Here is a 24,531-nt window from a genome sequence, read left to right on the forward strand (position 1 = left end):
AAGCCAAGAGAGAAAGATAATGTCATGAGCACCAAACAGATAACTGTATTAATAGTATCATTGTGTGACATCCTTTGTCAACTGGCCTCTCTTTTCTCTTTAGTGTCTGCTTTTCTTCACTTGCATGGGAGAAAAGAAATGAATATTGAAATATTTTGCATTTTTTCCATGTTGATGTTAGGAAGCTAATGCTTCAGGACTGGTTGAGGAGGACATTAATTATGCAAAATGATTTTAAAAATGTAACCATTTAGTTCAATAATAATAAAAAAAATTCTCCACTTTGAAAACGGATTCTGTTATCTTGAGGAACTGGCTCAGAACAGGGGACGATGAAGATGAAAGGCCACCAGTGATCTATGCTCCTCCGGGAGCTAAGGGCCCAAGAACTTCAGACACAGTCGGCGTTGTTAATGATCTGAGCTTCAGTCTGGAGGGCAGATTAGGGAATCCCAATAAAACAACAATGGTGATCTCTCGTGACTTGAAATGGATGTTCACTGTGCACACGGTTCTGTGAGTGACTTAGCTGTACAGTGGACAAGCAGGGGCACAGGTGCCAGGGTCAGGGGATGTCTCAGTCTGGGTCCACAGTGTTCTAAAAGGGGAGGGAAAACAGCCAGAAGTCGTGGTACATATTGGTACACATAACACAGGTCGGAAAAGGGATGAGGATCTAAAAGGAGAATACAGGGAGCTAGGTAGAAAGCCGAAAAGCAGCAGCTCAAGGATAGTAATCTCTGGTTTGTGGCCTGTGGCATGTGCCAGTGAGGGTAAGAATAGGATCATCTGGCAAATGAATGTGTGGCTGAGGAATTGGTGCAGGGGGTAGGGTTTCAGATTTCTGGAACATTGGGATCTCATCTGGGGAAGGTATTACCTGTATTAAAGGATGAGGTGCACTTGAAATCGAGAAGAACCAGTATCCTTGTGGGTAGATTTGCTGAGTTGTTGCGGAGGGTTTAAACTAATTTGGCAGAAGGATGTGAACTGGAGTGATAGGGCAGAGGATGGGACAGTCGGTATACCAGTAGGTGCAGTGTGTAGTGAGACCATAAAGAAGGGCAGGCAGATGATAGGACAAAATTGCAGTCAGTGGGAAGGGGTAAAGAGTGCCTTTAAGCCAAATAGTAGGTTCACCAGTTCAACAGTTGGAAAAATGAGAATAAAATAAAAGAGAAGGAGAGTGCAGGAGAGGTTACAAAAGTCTTCAGAATAAATTTAAAAAAACAAAAAGTTTAGAAAGGAATAAAAATGTAACTTTCTGCACAGTGGGGCAAGATTGAAAAGGATGATGAGTACAGGACTGAAGATGGTATATTTGAATGCACACAGTACACAGGATAAGGTAGATGATCTTGTAGTGCAGTTAGAAATTGGCAGCGATGACATTGTGAGCATCACTGAGTTGTTGCTGAAAGAAGATCACGGCTGGGTGCCCAACATCCGAGCATACACAGTGTATCATAAGGATGGACAGGTAGGCAGAGGGGGTGGGGTGCTCCTGTTGCTAAAAAATTAAATTAAATCCATAAAAGGAGGAGACGTGTAAAAAGGGCAAAGTCACGATAGCCATGAGGGATTTCAATATGCAGGTAGATTGTGAAAATCAGGTTGGTGCTGGATAGGGAATTTGCTGAAAGCCTGCGAGATTGCAGTTGAGCCCACGAGGTTAAAGGTAATCCTGGATTCGGTGTTGTGTAATGAATCAGATTTCATTAGGGAGGTTAAGGTAAAGGAACCCTTAGGAGTTAATGATTATAATGTGATTGAATTCACCCTGCACTTTGAGAAGGAGATGCTAAGATCAGACATATCACTACTAGAGTGGACTGAAGGGAACTACAGAGACATTAGCAAAGAGCTGGACAAAATGGATTGGAAGGGGACGTTGGGAGAGATGATAGCGGAGCAGCAACAGATGGAGTTTCTGGGAACAATCCAGAAGTCGCAGGGTAGATACATCCCAAAGAAGAAGGAGCATTCTAAAGGGAAGATGAGGCAACCATCGGTGACAAGGGAAGTGAAAGACAACCTAGAAGCAAAAGAGAGGGCATATAATAGAGCAAAAATTAAAGGGAAACTAAAGGGTTGGGATGCTTTCAAAAACAAGCAAATGGCAACTAGAAAGTACTAAGGAAAGAAAAGATGAAATATGAAGGTAAGCTTGCCAATAATATAAAAGAGAATACCAACATTTTTTTTCAGATATTAAAGAGTAAAAGATAGGCAAGAGTGGATATCGGACCTCTGTAAAATGATGCTGAGGAGGTCGTACTGGAGGATAAAAAAATGACAGATGAGCTGGATGAGTATTTTGTGTCAGTCTTCACCGTGGAAGATACCAGCAGTATGCCAGAAATTTGAGAGCCAGGGAGCAGAAGTATGTGAAGTTGCCAATACTAGGCAGAAGGTTCTTGGGAAACTGAAAGGTCTGACGGTAGATAAGTCACCTAAACCAGATGGACTATACCCCCGGGTTCTGAAAGAGGTAGCTGAAGAGATTCTGGAGGCATTAGTAGCAATCCTTTAAGAATTACTGGATTCTGGAATAGTTATGGAGGACTGGAAAATCAGAAATGTCACTCCAATCCTTAAGAAGGAAGACAGGCAAAAGAAAGGAAATTATAGGCCATAAGCACAAGAGGTTCTGCAAGTGCTGGAAATCCAGAGCAGCACACAAAATGGTGGAGGAACTCAACAGGTCAGGCAGCGTCCATGAAAACGAATAAACAGTTGATGTTTCAGGCCAAGATCTTTCATCAGGTCTGGGACCACTTACTTTCCTGTGGCATGTCGGTGATTTGGATGATGGAATTGATGGCTTTGTGGCCTAACTTGTGGATGATATGAAGATAGTTTGAGGGGCAGATAGTGTTGAGGAAGCAGGGAGTCTGCAAAAGGGTTTAGACAGATTCTGAGTTCGGACAAAGAAGTGACAGATGGAATACAGTGTTGGGAAGTGTATGCTCGTACACTCTGGTAGAAGGAATAAAGGCATAGACTATTTTCTGAACAGGGAGCAGATTCAGAAATCAGAGGCTGAAGTGGCCAGAGGATCCTCATGCAAGGTTCCCTGAGGGTTCACTTGCAGACTGAGTCGGTGATGAGGAAAGCAAATGCGATGTTAGCATTCATTTCAAGTGGACTAGAATATAAAATAAAGACGCAATGCTGAGACTTTATAAGGCATTGGTCATACCACACTTGGAGTATTGTGAGTAGTTTTGGGCTCCTTATCTAAGAAAGCATGTGCTGGCATTGGAGAGGGTCCAGAGGAAGTTCAGTAGAACGATCCTGCGAATAAAAGGGTTACATATGAGGAGTGTTTGATGGCTCTGGGCCTGTACTCACTGGAGTTTGGAAGAATGAAGGGGGATCTCATTGAAGCCTATCAAACACTGAAAGGTCTTGATAGACTGGATGTGGAGAGGATATTTTCTATAGTGGGGGAGTCTAGGACCAGATGGCACTGCCTCAGAATACAAGTCATCCCATCAGAACAGAGATGAGGAGGAATTTCGCTAGCCAGAGTGGGGTGAATCTGTAGAATTCATTGCCACAGATGGCTTTGGAGGCCAAGTCAATGGGTATATTTAAAGTGAAGATTGATATGTTTTTGATTAGTAAGTATAAAAAGGTTATGGGGAGAAGGTAGGAGAGGGTTGAGAGAGATAATAAATCATCCATGATGGAATGGCGGAGCTGGTTCAAAGGGCCAAAGGGCCTCATTCTGCCCCAATGTCTTATGGGTAGGGAACTATAGTAACTGTAATTGTAAATAGTTTATTATTGTCACATGTACCAACATACAGTGAATAGCTTGACTTTGCTATGGGATCCAGACAGATCATTCTGTATGCGTACTTTTGAGGCAGAGCACAAGGAATAAAAATACATGAACGCTAGAGATTATGCAGAATCAGGAAATCACACACTGAATGTTGGAGAAATTCAGCAGGTCAGGCAGCACCTATGGAGTGGAAGGAACAGTCAATATTTCAGGAAAGTCTTCTTCATCAGTACGTAGAAGTCCCAACGAGAGAGAGTGCGATACTGGATCTGCTATTTGGGAGTGAGACAGGGCAGGCGACAGAAGTCTGTGTATTGGAACACTTTGCAGTTAGTGATCCGATTGCCACTAGTTTCAAAGTACATATGCAAAAAGGTAAATTTGGTCTGTGGATTGAGATTCTAAGTTGGAGAAAGGCTAATTTTGATGGTATCAGAAAGGATCTGGCAAGTGTGGATTGGGACAGGCTGTTTGCTGGCAAATGTGTACTTGGTAAGTGGGAGGCCTTCAAAAGCAAAATTGCAAGTGCGAAGCTTGTACGTGTGTGTGTGTCAGAATAGAAAGTAAAGATAGCAAGTGTTGGGAACCTTGATCTTTGAGAGATATTGAGGCCCTGGTTAAGAGAAAAAAGGAGGTGCATAGCAGGTTTAGTCAAGTAGGAACAAATGAGGTGCTTATGCAGTATTAGAAATGCAAGAGAACACTTCAGAAAGAAATCAGGAGGGCAAAAAGAAGGCACAGGTTGTTCCAGAGACAAGGTGAAGGAGAATCCTTAGGGAAAAGAGCAAAAGGATTACAAGGGACAAAACTAGTTCTCTGGAAGATCAGAATGGTAATCCATTTGTGGAGCCAAAATAAAAACCATAGAAACCATAGAAACTACAGCACAGAAACAGGCCTTTTGGCCCTTCTTGGCTGTGCTGAACCATTTTCTGCCTAGTCCCACTGACCTGCACATGGACCATATCCCTCCATACACCTCCCATCTATGTATCTGTCCAATTTATTCTTAAATGTTACAAAAGAACCCACATTTACCACCTCATCTGGCAGCTCATTCCATACTCCCACCACTTTCTGTGTGAAGAAGCCCCCCCTAATGTTCCCTTTAAACTTTTCCCCCCTCACCCTTAACCCATGTCCTCTGGTTTTTTTCTCCCCTTGCCTCAGTGGAAAAAGCCTGCTTGCATTCACTCTATCTATACCCATCATAATTTTATATACCTCTATCAACTCTCCCCTCATTCTTCTACGCTCCAGGGAATAAAGTCCTAACCTATTCAACCTTTCTCTGTAACTGAGTTTCTCAAGTCCCGGCAACATCCTTGTAAACCTTCTCTGCACTCTTTCAACCTTATTTATATCCTTCCTGTAATTTGGTGACCAAAACTGAACACAATATTCCAGATTCGGCCTCACCAATGCCTTATACAACCTCATCATAACATTCCAGCTCTTATACTCAATACTTCGATTAATAAAGGCCAATGTACCAAAAGCTCTCTTTACGACCCTATCTACCTGTGACGACACTTTTAGGGAATTTTGTATCTGTATTCCCAGGAACATGGATGAAGGCAAGGCAGTGGATGTTGTCTACATGGACTTTAGAAAGGTTTTTGACAAGGTCCTGCATGGGAGGTTGGTCAAGAACATTCAGCTGCTCAGCATTCAAGATGAGGTAGTAAATTATTAGATTATGAGGACACTCAGTCCTCGTTTATTGTCATTTAGAAATGCATGCATTAAGAAATGATACAATGTTCCTCCAGTATGATATCACAGAAACACAGGACAGACCAAGACTAAAACTGACAAAAACCACATAATAATAACATATAGTTACAACAGTGCAAAGCAATACCGTAATTTGATGAAGAACAGACCATGGGCACGGTAAAAAACGTCTCAAAGTCCCGATAGCCCATCATTCACGCAGACGGTAGAATGGAGAAACTCTCCCTGCCATAAATCTCCAGCGCCGCAAACTTGCCGATGCATTCGAAGCACCCAACCACAGCCGACTCTGAGTCCGTCCGAAGACTTCCAGCCTCCGACCAGCCCTCCGGCACCGGGCACTGAGCACCATCTCTGCCAAGTGCTTCGACCCCGCCCCGGCCACCGAGCAACAGGCAAAGCCGAGGACTCGGGGCCTTCTCCTCCGGAGATCCTGGATCACACAGTAGCAGCGGCAGTGAAACACGCATTCCAGAAGTTTCACCGGATGTTCCTCCGTGCTCTCACGTCTGTCTCCATCAAATCAGAATTGTGCACGGCACCCTACTTGACAGATAACAGATCACTGGAGAGGCCACTGTGCGCTGCGTCGCACCGCCATCTTCTCCTCTTGAATCAGACATTGGTTTTGCGGGAGAAGCCAGCGAGTGGTAGTCGATGGTGCCTCTGACTGGAGGCCTGTGACTAATGGAGTGCAGCAGGGATCAGTGCTGGATCCTTTATTGTTTGTCATCTGTATCAATGATCTGGATGCTAACGTGGTTAACTAGATTAGCAAATTTGTGTACGACACTAAGAATGGGGTTATATTGGACAGCGGGGAAGGCTATCATGACTTGCATAGGGATCTGCATCAGCTGGAAAAATGGGCTGAAAGGTGGCAGATGGAGTTTAATGCAGACAAGTGTGAAGTTTTTCACTTCTGTAGGACCAATCTGAATTCCTCTTACACAGTGAACGGTAGGGCATTGAGGAGTGTGGTGGAACAAAGGGATCTGGGAATACAGGTACATAATTCATTGAAAGTGGTGTCACAATTAGATAGGGTTATTAAAGGAAGCTTTTGGCACATTGGCCTTCATAAATGAATGTATTGAGTACAGAAGATGGGATATTATGTTGAAGTTGTATAAGACGTTGGTGAGCAAAACCTACCCACAGGAAAAACGTGAACAAGTTTGAAAGAGTACAGAGAAGATTTAAAAGAATGTTGCCGGGCCTGGAGGACCTGAGTTGTAAGGAAAGATTGGATAGGTTAGGACTGTATTCCTTATAATGTAGGAGATTGAAAGAAGATTTGATGGAGGTATACAAAATTATTAGGGGTATAGGTAGGGGAAATGTGAGCAGGTTTTTTCCACTGAGGTGGGGTGGGACTACAACCAGAGGTCATGGGTTAAAGGTGAAAAGTTTAAGGGGAACATGAGGGGAAACTTCTTCACTGAGGGAGTCTTGAGAATGTGGATGAGCTGCCAGCACGAGTTGTGTATGTGAGCTCAATCTCAATGTTTAAGAGAAGTTTGGACGGGTACATGTAGGGCTGAGTAGGTTGATGGGAGTAGACAGCTTAAATGGTTTTGGCATGGACTAGGTGGACCAAAGGTCATACTTCTCTATGACTCTGTGTTTTTATATAGTATATTTTATGCACTGTACTCTACTGCTGCCTCAAAACCCACACATTTCACGACATACTGTACATTAGTGATAAAAAACCTGACTGATTGGGCACAGGAGTACATTCAGCCAGAGACTCATTCCACCAAGATGCAACACTGAGCGTCATAGGAAGTCATTCCCGCCTGTGGCCATCAAACTTTACAACTCCTTCCTTGGAGGGTCAGACACCCTGAACCAATAGGCTGGTCCTGGACTTATTTCCAACTGGCATAATTTACATATTATTATTTAATTATTTATGGTTTTATATTGCTATATTTGCTATACTTATACTCTATTCTTGGTTGGTGCAACTGTAACAAAACCCAATTTCCTTCGGGATCAATAAAGTATGTCTATCTATCCACGTGTGGCAACTGTGCGATGGATGCAAACATGAGGAATTCTGCAGATGCTGGAAATTCAAGCAATACACATCAAAGTTGCTGGTGAACGCAGCAGGCCAGGCAGCATCTATAGGAAGAGGTACAGTCGACCTCTCAAGCAGAGACCTAGAGATGCTGCCTGGCTGCCGGCGTTCACCAGCAACTTTGATGTGTGTTGCTTGTGCTATGGATGTGCAGGAATGTAACACAGCATGAACGCATTGCCTTTGAAAGTAAAGAATGAAAAGGCACTGCACGGTTTATTCATTTAAATATTTGTTTGGTAATAAAGTTCGTTTTGGATAAAAAAAACTTATGTTAGCGGGCTTCAGGGAGACCCAACAACGGTTACAATCAAACTTCTCACAGGGAAGACAACTGCAGATCAGGTCGGGCAGCTTCTACAGAAAAGAGAGAAAAGTTGACGTTTCGGGCCAGACTCTTCATCAGGACCGCACCGGGAGACAGTCACATCCCGTTTCCACGGTAACTCCGTGGCCCGACAGATTCCAGTGAATCACGAAAAAGTTGTGGCGATGAAACGTCTCGCTTTCCTAACTTCGTATTAATACCCCAGCGGCCAGCACCGCCCGGAGGATGATAGCGGGGTGGCGACTCTGCCCCCTGCCGCCCGGAGGGTGACAGCGGCGCCGCAACGCTGTCCCCTGCCGCCCGGAGGGTGATAGCGGAGCGGCGACTCTGCCCCCTGCCGCCCGGAGGGTCACAGCGGCCGCCCCGCGGACTCGGGTGACTGGACACGGCAGCAAATCACTGGGAGAAATAACACAAGAAGGAGCAAAGTGAAGGATCGGTCAGGAATGCCGGTGAGTTTGCTGACTTGCAGCGATGGTTGAGCATGGACTGCGGGGACTGAGGGAGTGGGGCCGACGCCGGCACACCAGCCCGGCGGCTCCGGATGAAGCGAGCCTGCCGTGTCCGTGATGGAGAAAAGCCGCAGAAATAGATTCAGGTAGTCCCCTCCCCCCCATAATGGCATTCCTTGTTCGTGTGCACTTGACAGTGTAAACCGCATGGAAGTAATAAGTACAGCGACGACCGCAGAAATACCGGAATAGTGCGCACCGGAATGCTAAACTGACAGTGATAGCAGAGGTCCGGCGACAGAGGCTGTAACCCGACGTGCCGACTCAGTCCCCCAGGTAGCCCGTGTCCTGATGCATGCGTTGGTCCTCTGCATCCATAGTTGCTGTTCTGCACATTACCCGTTGCTCTATTCTGCATTTCTGCCAGTCGTTCCGCCTCTTCAGTGTGCTGACGGGAGTGATGAGCTGAGGCTACAACCTGATCTCTCCCGAGGGATATTCAATATTCAGGAGGGATAGACATGAAGGAAGGGGAGGTGGGGTGGTGTTGCTGGTTAAAGAAGAGATTAACGCAATCGAAAGGAAGGACATAAGCCGGGAAGATGTGGAATCGATATGGGTAGAGCTGCGTAACACTAAGGAGCAGAAGACGCTGGTGGGAGTTGTGTACAGGCCACCTAACAGTAGTAGTGAGGTCGGAGATGGTATTAAACAGGAAATTAGAAATGTGTGCAATAAAGGAACAGCAGTTATAATGGGTGACTTCAATCTACATGTAGATTGGGTGAACCAAATTGGTAAAGGTGCTGAGGAAGAGGATTTCTTGGAATGTATGCGGGATGGTTTTTTGAACCAACATGTCGAGGAACCAACTAGAGAGCAGGCTATTCTGGACTGGGTTTTGAGCAATGAGGAAGGGTTAATTAGCAATCTTGTCGTGAGAGGCCCCTTGGGTAAGAGTGACCATAATATGGTGGAATTCTTCATTAAGATGGAGAGTGACATAGTTAATTCAGAAACAAAGGTTCTGAACTTAAAGAGGGGTAACTTTGAAGGTATGAGACGTGAATTAGCTAAGATAGACTGGCAAATGACACTTAAAGGATTGACGGTGGATATGCAATGGCAAGCATTTAAAGGTTGCATGGATGAACTACAACAATTGTTCATCCCAGTTTGGCAAAAGAATAAATCAAGGAAGGTAGTGCACCCGTGGCAGACAAGGGAAATTAGGGATAGTATCAATTCCAAAGAAGAAGCATACAAATTAGCCAGAGAAAGTGGCTCACCTGAGGACTGGGAGAAATTCAGAGATCAGCAGAGGAGGACAAAGGGCTTAATTAGGAAGGGGAAAAAAGATTATGAGAGAAAACTGGCAGGGAACATAAAAACTGACTGTAAAAGCTTTTATAGATATGTAAAAAGGAAAAGACTGGTAAAGACAAATGTAGGTTCCCTACAGACAGAAACAGGTGAATTGATTATGGGGAGCAAGGACATGGCAGCCCAATTGAATAATTACTTTGGTTCTGTCTTCACTAAGGAGGACATAAATAATCTTCCAGAAATAGTAGGGGACAGAGGGTCCAGTGAGATGGAGGAACTGAGCGAAATACTTGTTAGTAGGGAAGTGGTGTTAGGTAAATTGAAGGGATTGAAGGCAGATAAATCCCCAGGGCCAGATGGTCTGCATCCTAGAGTGCTTAAGGAAGTAGCCCAAGAAATAGTGGATGCATTAGTGATAATTTTTCAAAACTCGTTAGATTCTGGACTAGTTCCTGAGGATTGGAGGGTGGTTAATGTAACCCCACTTTTTAAAAAAGGAGGGAAAGAGAAACCGGGGAATTATAGACCGGTTAGCCTAACGTCGGTGGTGGGGAAAGTGCTGGAGTCAGTTATCAAAGATGTGATAACAGCACATTTGGAAAGCGGTGAAATCATCGGACAAAGTCAGCATGGATTTGTGAAAGGAAAATCATGTCTGACGAATCTCATAGAATTTTTTGAGGATGTAACTAGTAGAGTGGATAGGGGAGAACCAGTGGGTGTGGTATATTTGGGTTTTCAAAAGGCTTTTGACAAGGTCCCACACAGGAGATTAGTGTGCAAACTTAAAGCACACGGTATTGGGGGTAAGGTATTGATGTGGATGGAGAATTGGTTAGCAGACAGGAAACAAAGAGTGGGAATAAACGGGGCCTTTTCAGAATGGCAGGCGGTGACTAGTGGGGTACCGCAGGGCTCAGTGCTGGGACCCCAGTTATTTACAATATATATTAATGACTTGGATGAGGGAATTAAATGCAGCATCTCCAAGTTTGCGGATGACATGAAGCTGGGTGGCAGTGTCAGCTGTGAGGAGGATGCTAAGAGGATGCAGAGTGATTTGGATAGGTTGGGTGAGTGGGCAAATTCATGGCAGATGCAATTTAATGTGGATAAACGTGAGGAGATCCACTTTGGTGGCAAGAATGGGAAAACAGATTAGTATCTGAATGGTGGCCGATTAGGAAAAGGGGAGGTGCAACAAGACCTGGGTGTCATTATACACCAGTCATTGAAAGTGGGCATGCAGGTACAGCAGGCGGTGAAAAAGGTGAATGGTGTGCTGGCATTCGTAGCAAGAGGATTCGGGTACAGGAGCAGGGAGGTACTACTGTACAGTTGTACAAGGCCTTGGTGAGACCACACCTGGAGTATTGTGTGCAGTTTTGGTCCCCTAATCTGAGGAAAGACATCCTTGCCATAGAGGGAGTACAGAGAAGGTTCACCAGATTGATTCCTGGGATGGCAGGACTTTCATATGAAGAAAGACTGGATGAACTGGGCTTGTACTCGTTGGAATTTAGAAGATTGAGGGGGGATCTGAGTGAAACGTATAAAATCCTAAAGGGATTGGACAGGCTAGATGCAGGAAGATTGTTCCCGATGTTGGGGAAGTCCAGAACAAGGAGTCACAGTTTGAGGATAAAGGGGAAGCCTTTTAGGACCGAGATTAGGAAAAACTTCTTCACACAGAGAGTGGTGAATCTGTGGAATTCTCTGCCACAGGAAACAGTTGAGGCCAGTTCATTGGCTATATTTAAGAGGGAGTTAGATATGGCCCTTGTGGCTATGGGATCAGGGGGTATGGAGGGAAGGCTGGGGCGGTGTTCTGAGTTGGATGATCAGCCATGATCATAATAAATGGCGGTGCAGGCTCGAAGGGCCGAATGGCCTGCTCCTGTACCTATTTTCTACGTTTCTATGTTTCTATAATACTTTTCTGTTAAAAACTGGCTCAAGCCAAAATGGGATTACATTTTTCTAAAGGTAGATTTAATTTAACTAAAGCTGTAAATTGATTTTAATTAATATTATTTACAACATGGGTTTAATAGTAAAGTTACTAAAAGCCATAACCCAAAGCAATATGAATAAAAATATAGCCCAAGACACAATTTTATACATTTTCTTGCTAAGTGACATGATCAGACTGAAGTATAGGCCTAGCATGTGAAAAATGTACTTGTTTTTTGCTGCACAAGTACTCATTTCTGGGTCAAACATGAGATAAGTACCCACAGATTTCACCTTCAACTGAAATGAGACAATTTCTGTCCTTGCTCTTACTGTTTGTTAAACAAGAAAAAGCTTGCTCACACATGTAAGAAGTTGAAAACTGCAGCAAAATGTTCATTGCTTTTCTGTGAATGGCAGGATACTGTTCTTTCACAGAAATCCAGAACTATTCCAGGGACAGGTCAGTAAATCTCATCTTGAGTGCACGTTGGTCTGTAGCTCACCAAGTTCTTCCTCTTCCCTCAAAGTCAAGTTCTCAGGCCGAGCAGAAGATTCAGAGAAAGGGCCCCTCCCCCAGTCACGCACTTGCGCTGAAAGGGAGAAAAATACTGTTCAATTTTGTTCTAAAGTTCTTCCAGCTGGTTTTCAATAAGACTTGAGACTTTCTGATATCCTTTCTCATTCTCAAGCCCAAGCAGAAGTGGAAACATTTCAAGATTTCCTTTTTCAACGTGATTTTTCCAAAGATTCAGTTTTCTTTTAAATTCAATGTCACTTGAAGTCAAAACATTTTCTCCAGGGTCTTGCAGAGATTTGTTCAACTGGTTCATATGATGAAAAATGTTTCCAAAGTAGGCTAGTTTCTGCGGCCATTCTTCATTTTCACAGCACTCAGCAAAATCTGACTTACTATTTTCTTGAAAGTACTCCTGCAATTCGCCTTTCAGCTCAAACACTCTGTTGAGAATGCTTCCTTTGCTAAGCCGGATTTCTGTATGTAGCAGAAGATTGGTGTGCTGCTTGTCCAGGTTTTCCCACAGTTTTTTAAACAGTCTCAAACGAACTGGTCTTTGTTTAGTGAAGTTAACCATTTTTGTAGCATCCTCCAGAATTTTTTCATTTCATCTCCAAGGGTTTTTGACATTACAACCTCTCTGTGAAGAAAACAGTGTGTTGTGACAACATCAGGATTTTCTTTTTTTTAACAAGAGAAGCAAAGCCTCTCACTGCACGTAAAAATTCCTTCCTTAGAATGAACAATTCCCTCCAATTTTCTACTACACTGGTAGAGTTTGTTTGCTCCTATAAGCTAGTTGGCAGCGTGTAAGTGGAGGTTGGAGGAGGTAGTTCAGAGGGAGAGGCTGACATCACATCCCAAGTTGGGCGAATCTGTTCAATACTTGGAAAATACACTTCATGCTCCTCCTCAGCCTACTGTCCTCCCCTCCATTCAGTAGGGCACTCACCAATTGTCAATGGCCTGCTCTATCTCGCGTCAAAAATTGAGAATGGACTCAACCAAATAAACACGGTCCTACTGCGCACTGCCATACTGGGGTGAGAGACCTCTAACGAGATTGCTAATGGAGCTACTCAGTCACTGCCCACCACTGCAAGTGCTAGCATTGCATGTTGCAAAAGCAATATTTTTTAATCACGATCTCTCTCGGAACCCCTAGCGACCTTTTCGGGAACCCCAGCTGAGGCACACTGAATCAGTAGTACCAGCTTGCAGAAAGAGATACGGGAATCCTGTGGTTTCTGTCAGTTCAGTAAGGCTCCAAAAATTTAGTACACTCTAGACTTTCGTGTCAAATTGGCAGATTTTCTGCACTATCTGATGTCATTTCTGTTAATACCTCTGCACTTGTAATTAACTTATTTTTTAGGTTTGACACAAAATGATAACTTTCCCAGTGCATCAGGAGAATTGAAAGGGAGCACTGGAACTGGATTTCTGGTGTGTGAAAGCAAACATGGAATTTCTTGTAACGTGTTCCATGCATTGCCATTTGGTCTTCGCCCTTCCATTTCCACGCTTCAGAAAGATTCTGGCCTGAATGGTGCCCCTGCCCATGTCCGTGGATCCTGTGCAGATCCACTGGTGGGGTTATTTGCAGACCTACTTCGTGAACGCTATTGGCAAAGCACTCCGGTACAATACAGGTTCCATTTTGTTACTGCAAATAAAGTACACTTCCACAGTGTTTACAAATGTCATCAGAATAGTTTGATAGCTGATGGAAAATCATATTTTTCACTAATTATTTGCCATTGCCTAGTTTGGCACGGAATAGAAGGGCCGAGATGGCCTGTTTCTGTGCTGAAATTGTTATATGGTTATATGGTTGAGAATAGAATAGAGATCTGGTGCATCATAGGAATTGCCCTCTGCAGTCACATAGGCAAGGCACAAATCCTGGGTTGGTTTGACAGGGAGATGTTTGGATTGCTTGATCCTGAAAAAACATATCTGATCTCAGTTCCTGCCTAACACTCTCATAGTTTGTCCTGCTCCAATTTAGTACTCTCCTGCAGGGTCCACACTTATCCTTTTCTACAGCTACCCTAAAGCCGTTCCCAAACTGTTCTTTCACTGAAAGGTCACACACCTGATCCAGTATGACCCCTCATCCTCTTGGGTTATCTACAGTAGTCTACATTTGAGAAGTTAAAGTCATCCACTACAACAATCCTTTCATTTTTCCATCTTTCCCTGATTTGCCCGCGTGTCTGTTTCTCAGTATCCCAGTGGCTGTTTAAGGTGGCGGTGGTGGTTGTGGCTGGTATCAGTAGTACAATCCCATCAAAGTCATTTAATTTTTTCATATTTTTGAGTTTCACCCTTCATTATGTCCCCACCGAGTGCGACTGTGATATTGTCCCTGATTAATAGCGCAACCTGTGCTTCCCTTTTACCAGCTTCTCTACTTTTCTCAAATATCAAAACTCTGGACAATTAAGCAACAATTCCTGTCCCTCTCTTAACCAAGTCTCTTTTATGATGACAAATTCATAGTCCCATGTACTGATCCATGCTCTGTTTTATCACCCTTACCCACAATACTATCATTGAAAGACACACCACAACCAATCCATCCCATCACTTTGCTCCTGCCTGTTCTTACTGGTCATGACACCTACCTACCATTCAATTCCTCCACTTTCTGACCTGCTATACTGGTTCCGATACCCTGCCAAGCTAGTGTAAAACCTTCCGAGTCATACCAGCAAATCTTTCAGCCAGGATATTGGTTCCCCTCCAGTTAAGATGTAGCCCATCCCTTTTGTACAGATTGTCCCTGCAGTAGAAGAGGTTCAAATGACCTTTTTTCTGTTCATTTGGTTCACTTAAGTCATTTTAGTTCCTTTTGCCTTCTTTTCATGTCGCAAGTAATTTGGTTCCTGCCATATTGAACATCTCTTTCACAAGTATCTGTAAAAGACATTTGTACATTGGAGTTGCAGTTAGTGTCCCAGGGATTAGAGTTTGCTTCTCAGGCACTGTCTGTGCAGAGTTACACATGTTCTTGTAACCAAAAGATTCCTCTGGGGGCACCAGTTTTCTCCCACTTGTTGACAATTTAGTAGCATACGGCTACTGTAAAATCACCATTCAGTGTGTTAACTGTGTGATAGGAAGCAAGTTGCAGGGTTCTGGGAAATAAAGAGGGAAAATGGGATTACGGGATTGCTCCTCTGGGTCAAAGGGTCTCCTGTGTCATTATAAGTTTATAAATCTATGTAATAAGAAACACAATGGGATGATATATTGGGGGGTTGTTTAGGTGGTGATTTAATGTGGAGGAGCGTGTTATTTTTTTGTCTTTGTCACCCATTCAGTGGATGTTGGGCAACGGGGGGAATGCACATTACAGCTTTGAAGATGAGATAGTGTTCAACATCTCTCTCAAGTTCAAGTGTTTTGTCTTTAATACAACAGGTCATTCAGCTCTGGATTTATAAAGGAGGCTTGATTTTCCTGCTTCTTGTTTAGCCTTGATGCTGCCTCTTCCTTAAGTCTTGACTTCTCACCTAACCATCTTGCAGGAAAAGTCTATAAATGGATTTGGTAAGTTATTTGTACAACTATTGATGGAAATTACATTGAGTGGTGATGTCAGATTAATAATATTAAAGTAATGGAAGAAATAGAAAAATGTATTAGAAATGCCATTTGAGAAGTCAGATGTCTTTTTGAATTATTATGGACCAAATGTTTCATGGCTCAAAAGTGGACAAAATCCTTTATTCTGTCTGTGGAATAAAGGATTTTGTCCATTTTTTTGAGTCATTGAGCTTTGTTCAGGGAGACTTTTAAGTGAAAGTCCATTTTTTGAGCCGTGAAACATAATAATTCCAGAGACATCAGTAGCGTGGTTGTCCTGTGGGTAATTGTAGACATGAATTGGATGTGGAAGGGTAAGTGTGATGTGAACAAAAAACGCACCGCCCTGTTTCATCTTGTACTGGAACTTCAAATGCATTGTCCCTTCCCGCTATCGCAGTCTGCCCAATTACATTTAGAGCCTGCTCTCCCCCCCCCCGTACTACGTTTACAGGCAAGAATAGGAGATTTATCACTAGCTTTTAATTTTCACCCTGATAATTCATGGGTGAAACAGTGGCTTACTGTAAGTTACTGCTCTGTATTCACTGCTTTTGATGTAACCACTCTCGTGTACTGTCGCCCTACTGTGAAGAAAGAGTTAAATTTGATTCCTCCTTGGTATATGCTAAAATGGCTCACAGCAAGTGGATGCTTGGAAGACAAAATGCTGTTAGTCTGGGATGTGAAAGTGGTGTGAGTACCAGTCTGCAGCCTTGAATGCAGATAGTGGCAAAAAATGTACTTGCTAGGAAAAGTACATAACATTATGTTATGTTTAAAAAGGGACAATTTCTTTATGCAAGTGGAAGTTTTCTAGGCTAGGTTATGACTACTGCTGAGTGAGGGTCATTTTTCTTTCTTTCTGTATTCTTTGTTTCACTCTAATAAAGCAATTTCTGATAGTCTTTCAAACACCTACAGTGCTGCCTCCTTTGTTTGCCGATACCTCTTGCCGCTGTATCCTAAAATAACAAGGAATGAATTTTAAAATACTTTTTTTACACTTACCTATCACTTAAGCAGTTTATTGCCTTCCCAAACTCACCAATGATTTGCACAATTTTGACTGTATTTGCTGTCTAAACAATCTGGTTTTGTAATTGGCAACTCCATCTCTGCGCTGCAGAGCGGCCACGAAAACTCTGTCACACAGCTTGAGACATCCCCTCCTCTTTAATACATCAGTTGGGCCATTCCAGTAAAAGATAGTTGTATACTTGATTAAGTTGTGAAGTAAAATTGCTTTTAGTGAAATAGAGCAAAAGTGTTGTTATGTAAATACTAGATTTACACTAGATTATTAAATCTAACAGCTGATAAGGGGTCAGTGCTTTTTTTTACATCATACTGCTGAGCAAAGTTTTGGAAGGATACAAGATTGGGTTAAAACTTTAACCAGCTTGACATGAATTCTCCTTCCCTTCTCATTTACCATCAGATTGCTTCTATACTGTAGGAGTGTTTTGTTGTCACTCACGGATCACATGTTGGAGGAGTCGACATGTTAATATTTGGGGTTCAATCTTATACTGAGTAAGGTGGGGACTGTGAGTTCATCGTTCAGTTGCTTTTCCCTTTGTCTAGATGAGATGAGCAAGAATCAGACGTTTTCATGTCAAGATTGTACATGTTCATTATTTGCTTCCTTGTTTCTTTTGATGTGTTAAATATTTTACAATGTTTGATCCACTATCAGCAGTGTGACCCACCAATTTTGCGTATGAGTCATGTTCATAGAGCCCAGTAATGGGCCTTCAGCTCAACGTGACCATGTTGACTATCTGTACTAATTTCATTTGCCAGTGCTTGGTCTATAGCCTTGGTGATACAAGAACTCACTATGATGTTTTAGAATTATCTGCCTCCACTACCCGGTCAGTATGTTTCACATTCCAACCATACTGGGTGAAACATATGTTTCCTCTAAACTTATGGCTATAGTTTTAGACAACTCTGCTGTGAGGAAATGTTTCTTATTCTCTTCCCTATATATAGCTGTGCAATTTTGCATGCTTGCTTCATTCATCCCAAGGAAAGCAAACCCAGCCTAGTCCACCCTTGCAACTGAAATCCTGGTGAATCTCTTCTGCACCCTCTCCCGTGCAATTGCATTCTTCCTATGGTGTGATGACCAGACCTGTACACAGTGCTTCTTCTTTGGCCTGACAAATGTATCATAAACACCTTGCTCTTATGTTTTCTGTATATGAAGGTAAGTATACCATGTGCCACCTTCACCTTCTCTATATGTGCTGATACCTACAAGTATCCTTGGATGTTAACACCAAGGTCTATCTGTTCCTCAGTACTGACTGGGGTTTTGCCATTTATTCTGCATGGCCTCGTCTGACTGGCCCTCAAAAATGCATCACACCACATTTACCAAGATTAAGTTCCATCTGCCTTTGTTCTGCCCGTCTTTCCAATTGATTCTACAACATTTAACCACTCTCGTTATCAAAAACATCACCAATATCACAAACACAAATTATACCTCCTACATTCATATCTAAATCATTAATGTGTATAACAGTGAGAAAACTGTGTGCTTCACTCTCCAGAGGCTTCCAATCACAAAAAAAAATCTTGCCTCTTGTAATCAATAGGAGACATTCACATATTTTTTCCAAAAATTGAGTCAAACTGCCCCACCATCACAACAAAACTATGCTGGCTATGTCTATTTAACTCTATCTTTCAATCCTGTTTCTCAGATTACTTTCTAAGAACTTCCCTGTTATTAATTAGTTTTCTGCCTGGTTTATCCCTGCAAGTGGTCAAACTTTTTATTCAACCAGACAAGAATACACATGAATACAGCCAAATAAAACGGTGTTCCTCCTAGGCTAAGGTTCAAAACACATTATCAACGGTCATACACAGCACATGGCACATATAGGATAGCAAGTAAACATACAGTCACACAGAAAATATTATATGGCCCAAGTCACTGAGAAGTATGTCTTGAAAACTTGATGGTGCACGGGTGTTATCAGCAGGAGCAAGTGGTTTTCAGCAGTCCGCAGATGGACGTATATACGCAATCCAGCCTGTCCTTCCACCGACTGAACATGGGTTGGCAGCACAGGTGAGAGGGTGCGGCCCCCAACTCAACATGGATACCTCGCTGCACTGCCTTCAGTGTCTCCACTGCTGAATTGCTACAACAGGCAAGCCCACGGCCTGAGGCCAAGTCCATGCTACAACTGAGGCCACACGGCTCCCGCCACCGTCTGTCTCACTAATAAACAAAGGAAACAGACTTGCACCAGTTTACATTACCGATGTCCATCAGGGTCTGTGATTGCAAGAGATACATCCAAGACAATCTTTTCTGTTAGACTGCACACTGCCTTCGCGCACTGACTGATGCCTGTCTGGCAGGCTGTAACACAGTCTGCGCCAAGTCCAACTTCTCTGCCAGTGACCAGCTTCTGATGGGGTAAACCTGTCATGCTTCAAGTTCTTGGTGTCCAGCATTATCTTGCAATTGTGCAAAAAAGACAGAAAAATCCTTGGTCCCCAAGAGGCTGCTGCGTCTGAGTGCGCCGCCATCTTACCAGAAGTTTACAATTAGAGCAAAAAAAAAGTCTATTTTAGTGGCAATTGTTCATAATGCAGATAAATTGTAATGATTAAGGTTTTGTCAGTTAGTTCAAGAACCAAATAGTTGAAGGGAAGTAGCTGTTTCTGAACTTGGTGGGAGGGACTTGCAGCTTCTATACCTTCTGCTCAATGGTGGTTGCAAAAGGACGACATGGCCCAGGTGATGGGGATCTTTGTTGACAGATGTTGCCGCCTTCAGACAGCACCTCCTGTAGTTACTACAGATAGTGGGGAAGGGATGTGCCCCTGATGAGAGGCATAGTGGAGGCCAGTACTGTCTGCAGCTTCTTGTATTCCCAAACGTTGGAATTGAAGCACTGAGACTCATTGCTGGTACAGCTGTAAGAGTGGTGAAACTGAAGCAGGTTATACCCTCAGACTCAGCGGCTTCACAGTTTGTGACCCACTCGCACTTGATTACTCGCAAACTTGGCAGTAATGAGCATGGAGAAGGACAAATCACCTGATAATGTTGCTCTGACGATACTGTTAGTGAAACTCTGAGTGTAGGTGTGGATAAGCCTTGCTGGGAAGTAAGCCTTTCCATTTTCTTTTTTATTCCTTTTAGCTGCAAATGAGGGGTCTCCTCCTGACCATCTTTGCTGCCTGCATTGGTGGCACCTTCCAGTTTGGCTTGAACCTGACGATCATTAATGCACCAACAACCGTGAGTCCAGAGCTATGGTCAACTTGAAATGATTGGTAGCACTTGCAGAATCAACATTGGACTTTGTTTTAATTCACCATTGCAGTTTATTCAAATGTTCATCAATGAAACCTGGATTGAGCGTTATGGCAAACCTCTGGAAAGCGAAGTAATCACACTGCTCTGGACTATCATCATAACTGCCTTCTGTGTTGGAGGAGTGGTCGGTGCACTTATTGCTGGACCCATGGCCATAACCTGTGGCAGGTATGAACTGCAGTAGGAATGTTGGCTTAACTATTACCCAACGAAATCTATCATTATGTCTTATGAGTGGTGGAATGACCTCCCCATGGCCAAGTGTTAATTTGTGAATGTGGACCAAGAGCCAGGCGAGTTTCTGATTTTTCTTCTGTGGCTGACTTAAGGTCGTCCCGATGCCACATCTTTTTCCCTGAGGAAGCCACGGAGATGATGGAATCTAGGAGTAATGGGAAATGAGGAAGAGAGGGAGTAAGAGCACATGGATCAATCGTCCCCAGCAATCAGTACAGCATTGTGTCATAGATGGAGGGTCTGCTGACTTCCACCATAACTTATAAAGGGTTGCTACTACTGAGTTTTTTTAAAACAGGGCTGTATATAAACACAATTTCACAGGGAGTGACTGTAATCTCTGTAGGTTTCACTAATTTGGTTCTTTGTCAGTTATTTATGAAGGTTGTACTGTGTGTCCTGTTTATCCATCCTCTGTTATTATACTATTAAAATGAGGCCAACACATTGAATCATGTGATCAACAAAACTGGATGGGGAACCAAAACTTCTGTAAAGGTGAACTATGACAGTAAATGCCTGGTCCAATTTCATGATGACACATATTTGAACAGAAAATTCACGAGTACTCAAAGATGGCACAGAATACTACTTGTGCATAAAGGGCAGGTACAGACAGGTCCAATGTTGGAACAAACGTCTAGAGTCTGGAATAATGAATGCAGGGACGGAAGAACGGGAATCCTGTTTACTCTGGAAGATGGTACAGGTCCACGTAACCTTTTGGTGTTTATCTTTTCACCCTTGGCCTGGGATAGCTGACTAATCTGTGGAATTCTCTGCCACAGGAAACAGTTGAAGCCAGTTCATTGGCTATATTTAAGAGGGAGTTAGATATGGCCCTTGTGGCTACAGGGATCAGGGGGTATGGAGAGAGGGCAGGTACAGGGTTCTGAGTTGGATGATCAGCCATGATCGTACTGAATGGCAATGCAGGCTCGAAGGGCCGAATGGCCTACTCCTGCACCTATTTTCTATTTTTCTATAATCACTAGCAGCCTCAATAAAATATCCAGCAACCACTTTGGGCAAGTTACTAGATTGCTGTTCTTTCCCACACTTGTAAAAGCTGGAACTGGGAGAGTTCACAACAGTTTGGAGTCAGATCTGAAATCCTTTACATCTTACCCAACCCAAAACCAGCTGCTTTTAGGGCTTTAAATTGTCCTCGCTGAGTCTGTTGAAGTGGCCTGTTTCTCTCTCCCACTGCTAGTTGGCAGCTGAGAATGTTACTTGAGCAAGAAAGAGTGAGCTAATCGAGGTTAGGAAGTTGGGTGATAGTGTTCCTCTTACTTCTCTCCCCCAGCCTGCACAAGTCTTTTCAGGTATGAAGTTCACCAATAACACTCAGTGATAAGATCTGCAAAGTGTTATTTGAAAGAGCAGATCTGGTGGCCCGTTTTCACTGCCCCACAATCAGCTCAAGAGTCTTGCCCCAGCTTTGGAAACCAACGCTCTGCAGGCCAGTGTGAATGTTTTCACCTTCCATGTCATTTAACAACACTCCAGAAAGTTCAAGACATGTCTGAGCACCAGGGAATTAGAGTACAGTTATGAATTGTGTGAAAACACAAGTGCCTGGCATTGCTAGTGACCATCCTGTATCTGTCAACAGTCCGCAAATTAAAGTTCAGATTGAGCTCAGATTGTAGGGAAGATATTATTTGTTTGCTTGTCTCCGACTTTTTACTCCATATATTCGTAATTATTTCCTATTCTCACACCTTTCTCTTTCATGAGCAATTGTTTATGATAATCTGCTGACATTTGGGTATTGAGATTATGCTACCTTCATGGACTTTTGAAGGATTGGGTGGTAATATTCCTCTTTTTGCTCCTTCCTTATCCTCCAGAAAGGTCATATGCAGGTAACTGATTGGTAAATGTGACATTTCTTCTGCAATAGGTCACTGATACTACACGTTCTGAATATGATCTGAAACCTTCCAAATGAGGTAAAACAGGTCAAAGATCATAATACTCCAATAGTTCATTGAAGCTACACCTCATTAGATATTAATCTGCTATTTCCATTAACACAGTTCCTTTTAAACCTTAAATGATACTCACCTGTTCAGTTCTCTTTAATTCTAACTGATTTTAGACAACTTGCTGGATGATGACATGGTTTAATCTATGTACAGATCTCTGGCAGTCCTTTATAAATCAACAGTCATACCCATGACAATATGAATGCTAAATTGTTCTATTATTGTCACACATATCGAGGTACAGTGCAAAAACTTGTCTTACATATGCATACTCTTCTTGCCAAACCTGACTTTGTACTGTCTATTTTATCCTTGGCAGTTTGCTAGAGATCTGTGAGATGTTTCCTTTTCTCATCTGTGTGAGTAAATTAGTCCATTACCGACTCAAGTGAATATCATCTCTTTTGATGGTTTGGGAAAGACTGTAGATGAATGAAGTACAGAAGGATCTGAGTGTTCTTGTGTATGGATGGTAGGACGTTAGCAGACAGGTACAGCAACTGCTTAGGAAGGCAAATGCCATGTTGGCCCTGACTGCGAGAGGGTGTGTATTGGAAACAGAGAAGTATTGATAATAATTATACATTGTACTGGTGAGGCCACACCTGTTTTGGTGTTATTTAAGAAAGCATTAGAGAGACAGTGAAAAGGAGATCCACAAGGCTAATTACCGAGATGAGAGGCTTATCCTATCACAATTGGCAAATGAAATTTTCTGCAGAATTCGGGAAAATGAGGGGTGATCTTACTGAAATATTCTAGACCCTTAGGGAGCACGACAGGGTAGATGTCACAGTGGGAAAATCTTGAACAGGGGGAGATGGTTATGAGGTTATTTATAACTCCACAGGACCAACTTCTCGCAGAGAATGATGAGTCTCTAGAATTCTGTACTCTTGAGACTTGTAGAAACTGGGGATATACTTTTTAAACATTTTATTGAATTATGGGGAATTGGCACAGATGATTTTGAGCATTAATATTTGAATGGGTTGGGGGCTGAGTAGCTTACTTCGGCCTGCACTTTCTCACCTACTTGTCGTCAGGTATTTTGCTGAAAATTGTTCAGCGTTTATTACTATTGTGAAGGGCTGGTGAATGGACTTCTGAAGACATTCTAAGACGCTCTTAGGTGCATGAATTAGGACAGGAGCATTGTTTAGGGAGGAGGGATTAGTTTACTTGGACATTTGATTATTAATTTAGTTCTGCACAACATTACCGACTGAAGGGCCTGTTCCTGGTTGTAGGCTATGTTGTTAGCGAGTCAAGACTACCATTCATACCTTGCAGTATGAAGTTAACTAGCTCTGAGCAGAACATGTTTGCTGCTATTATTAACATAACAACACTGCCAACACATTTTACTAACTGATTTCCATTTCTCTTCTCTCAGGAGGAATTCGCTGCTACTGAGCAATATTTTTGTGCTCGTTGGTACTTTGCTGATGGGACTGAGCAAGATGGCCAAATCCTTTGAAATGATTTTAATTGGGAGATTTTTTACTGGAATAAGCTCAGGTTGTCACTTTTGTTTCGGGATATTAAGTTTTTATTCATGCCACTTATTTACAGAGGAAATGTACCTGATGTTATAGGCTGGTGTAGCAGTGGGAATGGGATAGGGATTGCTCTCACACCGCAGTTTTCTTACAAGTTATTGAAATCTAAAGTTCAATTAAGTTTTGTGGTAAGTTAACCAGTTCTTTAATTTGTTCATGTAAGTTAGACACACTGTCGTGGCTGATTTTAAAGTTTAGTACTCTATCTCACTTGAGAATATCTTCATAATGGGTGGCATAGTGCACAATTAGGTGGGTTGAATGCTGATCTCTGGCACTGTCGGAGTTTGCACGTTCTTCCTCTGTCTGTGTGGGTTTCCCCCAGTGCTCTGGTTCCCTTGCATTTCTCCTTTGACACGTTGGTTAATTGTAGCCCTTTGTGTTAGATGGGAAATTGGAGGTTCAGGGAGAAGTTAGTGGACATGTGAGAGAGAAACAAGTGAGTGAATGTGATTGAAAGGGTTGTTCTGAGAGCTGGCATGGACTTGCTGGGACAAATGGCCTCCCTTAATGTTGTAGGGCAATGTGGAAAAAAAAACACCTGGCTGTTAATTTTGTCAAACGTCTCAGCCACAGTGACCCTTTGCTCTTTTCTGGT

The 24,531-nt window shown here is 42.9% G+C and overlaps 1 protein-coding gene across 2 annotated transcripts in view; it reads left to right on the top strand.

Annotated features, from left to right (window-relative positions):
- The first annotated feature begins 8,254 nt into the window (after window positions 1-8,254).
- Window positions 8,255-24,531, top strand: part of LOC140193375 (solute carrier family 2, facilitated glucose transporter member 11-like) — a 39,264-nt gene continuing 22,987 nt past the window's right edge. For both annotated transcript variants that reach the window (XM_072250711.1, XM_072250712.1), the window contains exons 1-5: window positions 8,255-8,399; window positions 15,625-15,753; window positions 19,967-20,065; window positions 20,151-20,311; window positions 23,768-23,892. In XM_072250711.1, the coding sequence (XP_072106812.1) occupies window positions 15,745-15,753; window positions 19,967-20,065; window positions 20,151-20,311; window positions 23,768-23,892 (394 nt within the window). In that variant the 5' untranslated portion in view covers window positions 8,255-8,399; window positions 15,625-15,744. The remainder of the gene's footprint in view (window positions 8,400-15,624; window positions 15,754-19,966; window positions 20,066-20,150; window positions 20,312-23,767; window positions 23,893-24,531) is intronic.

The sequence above is a fragment of the Mobula birostris genome, unplaced genomic scaffold (assembly GCF_030028105.1).
Source record: "Mobula birostris isolate sMobBir1 unplaced genomic scaffold, sMobBir1.hap1 scaffold_576, whole genome shotgun sequence".
Classification (NCBI taxonomy): domain Eukaryota; kingdom Metazoa; phylum Chordata; class Chondrichthyes; order Myliobatiformes; family Myliobatidae; genus Mobula; species Mobula birostris.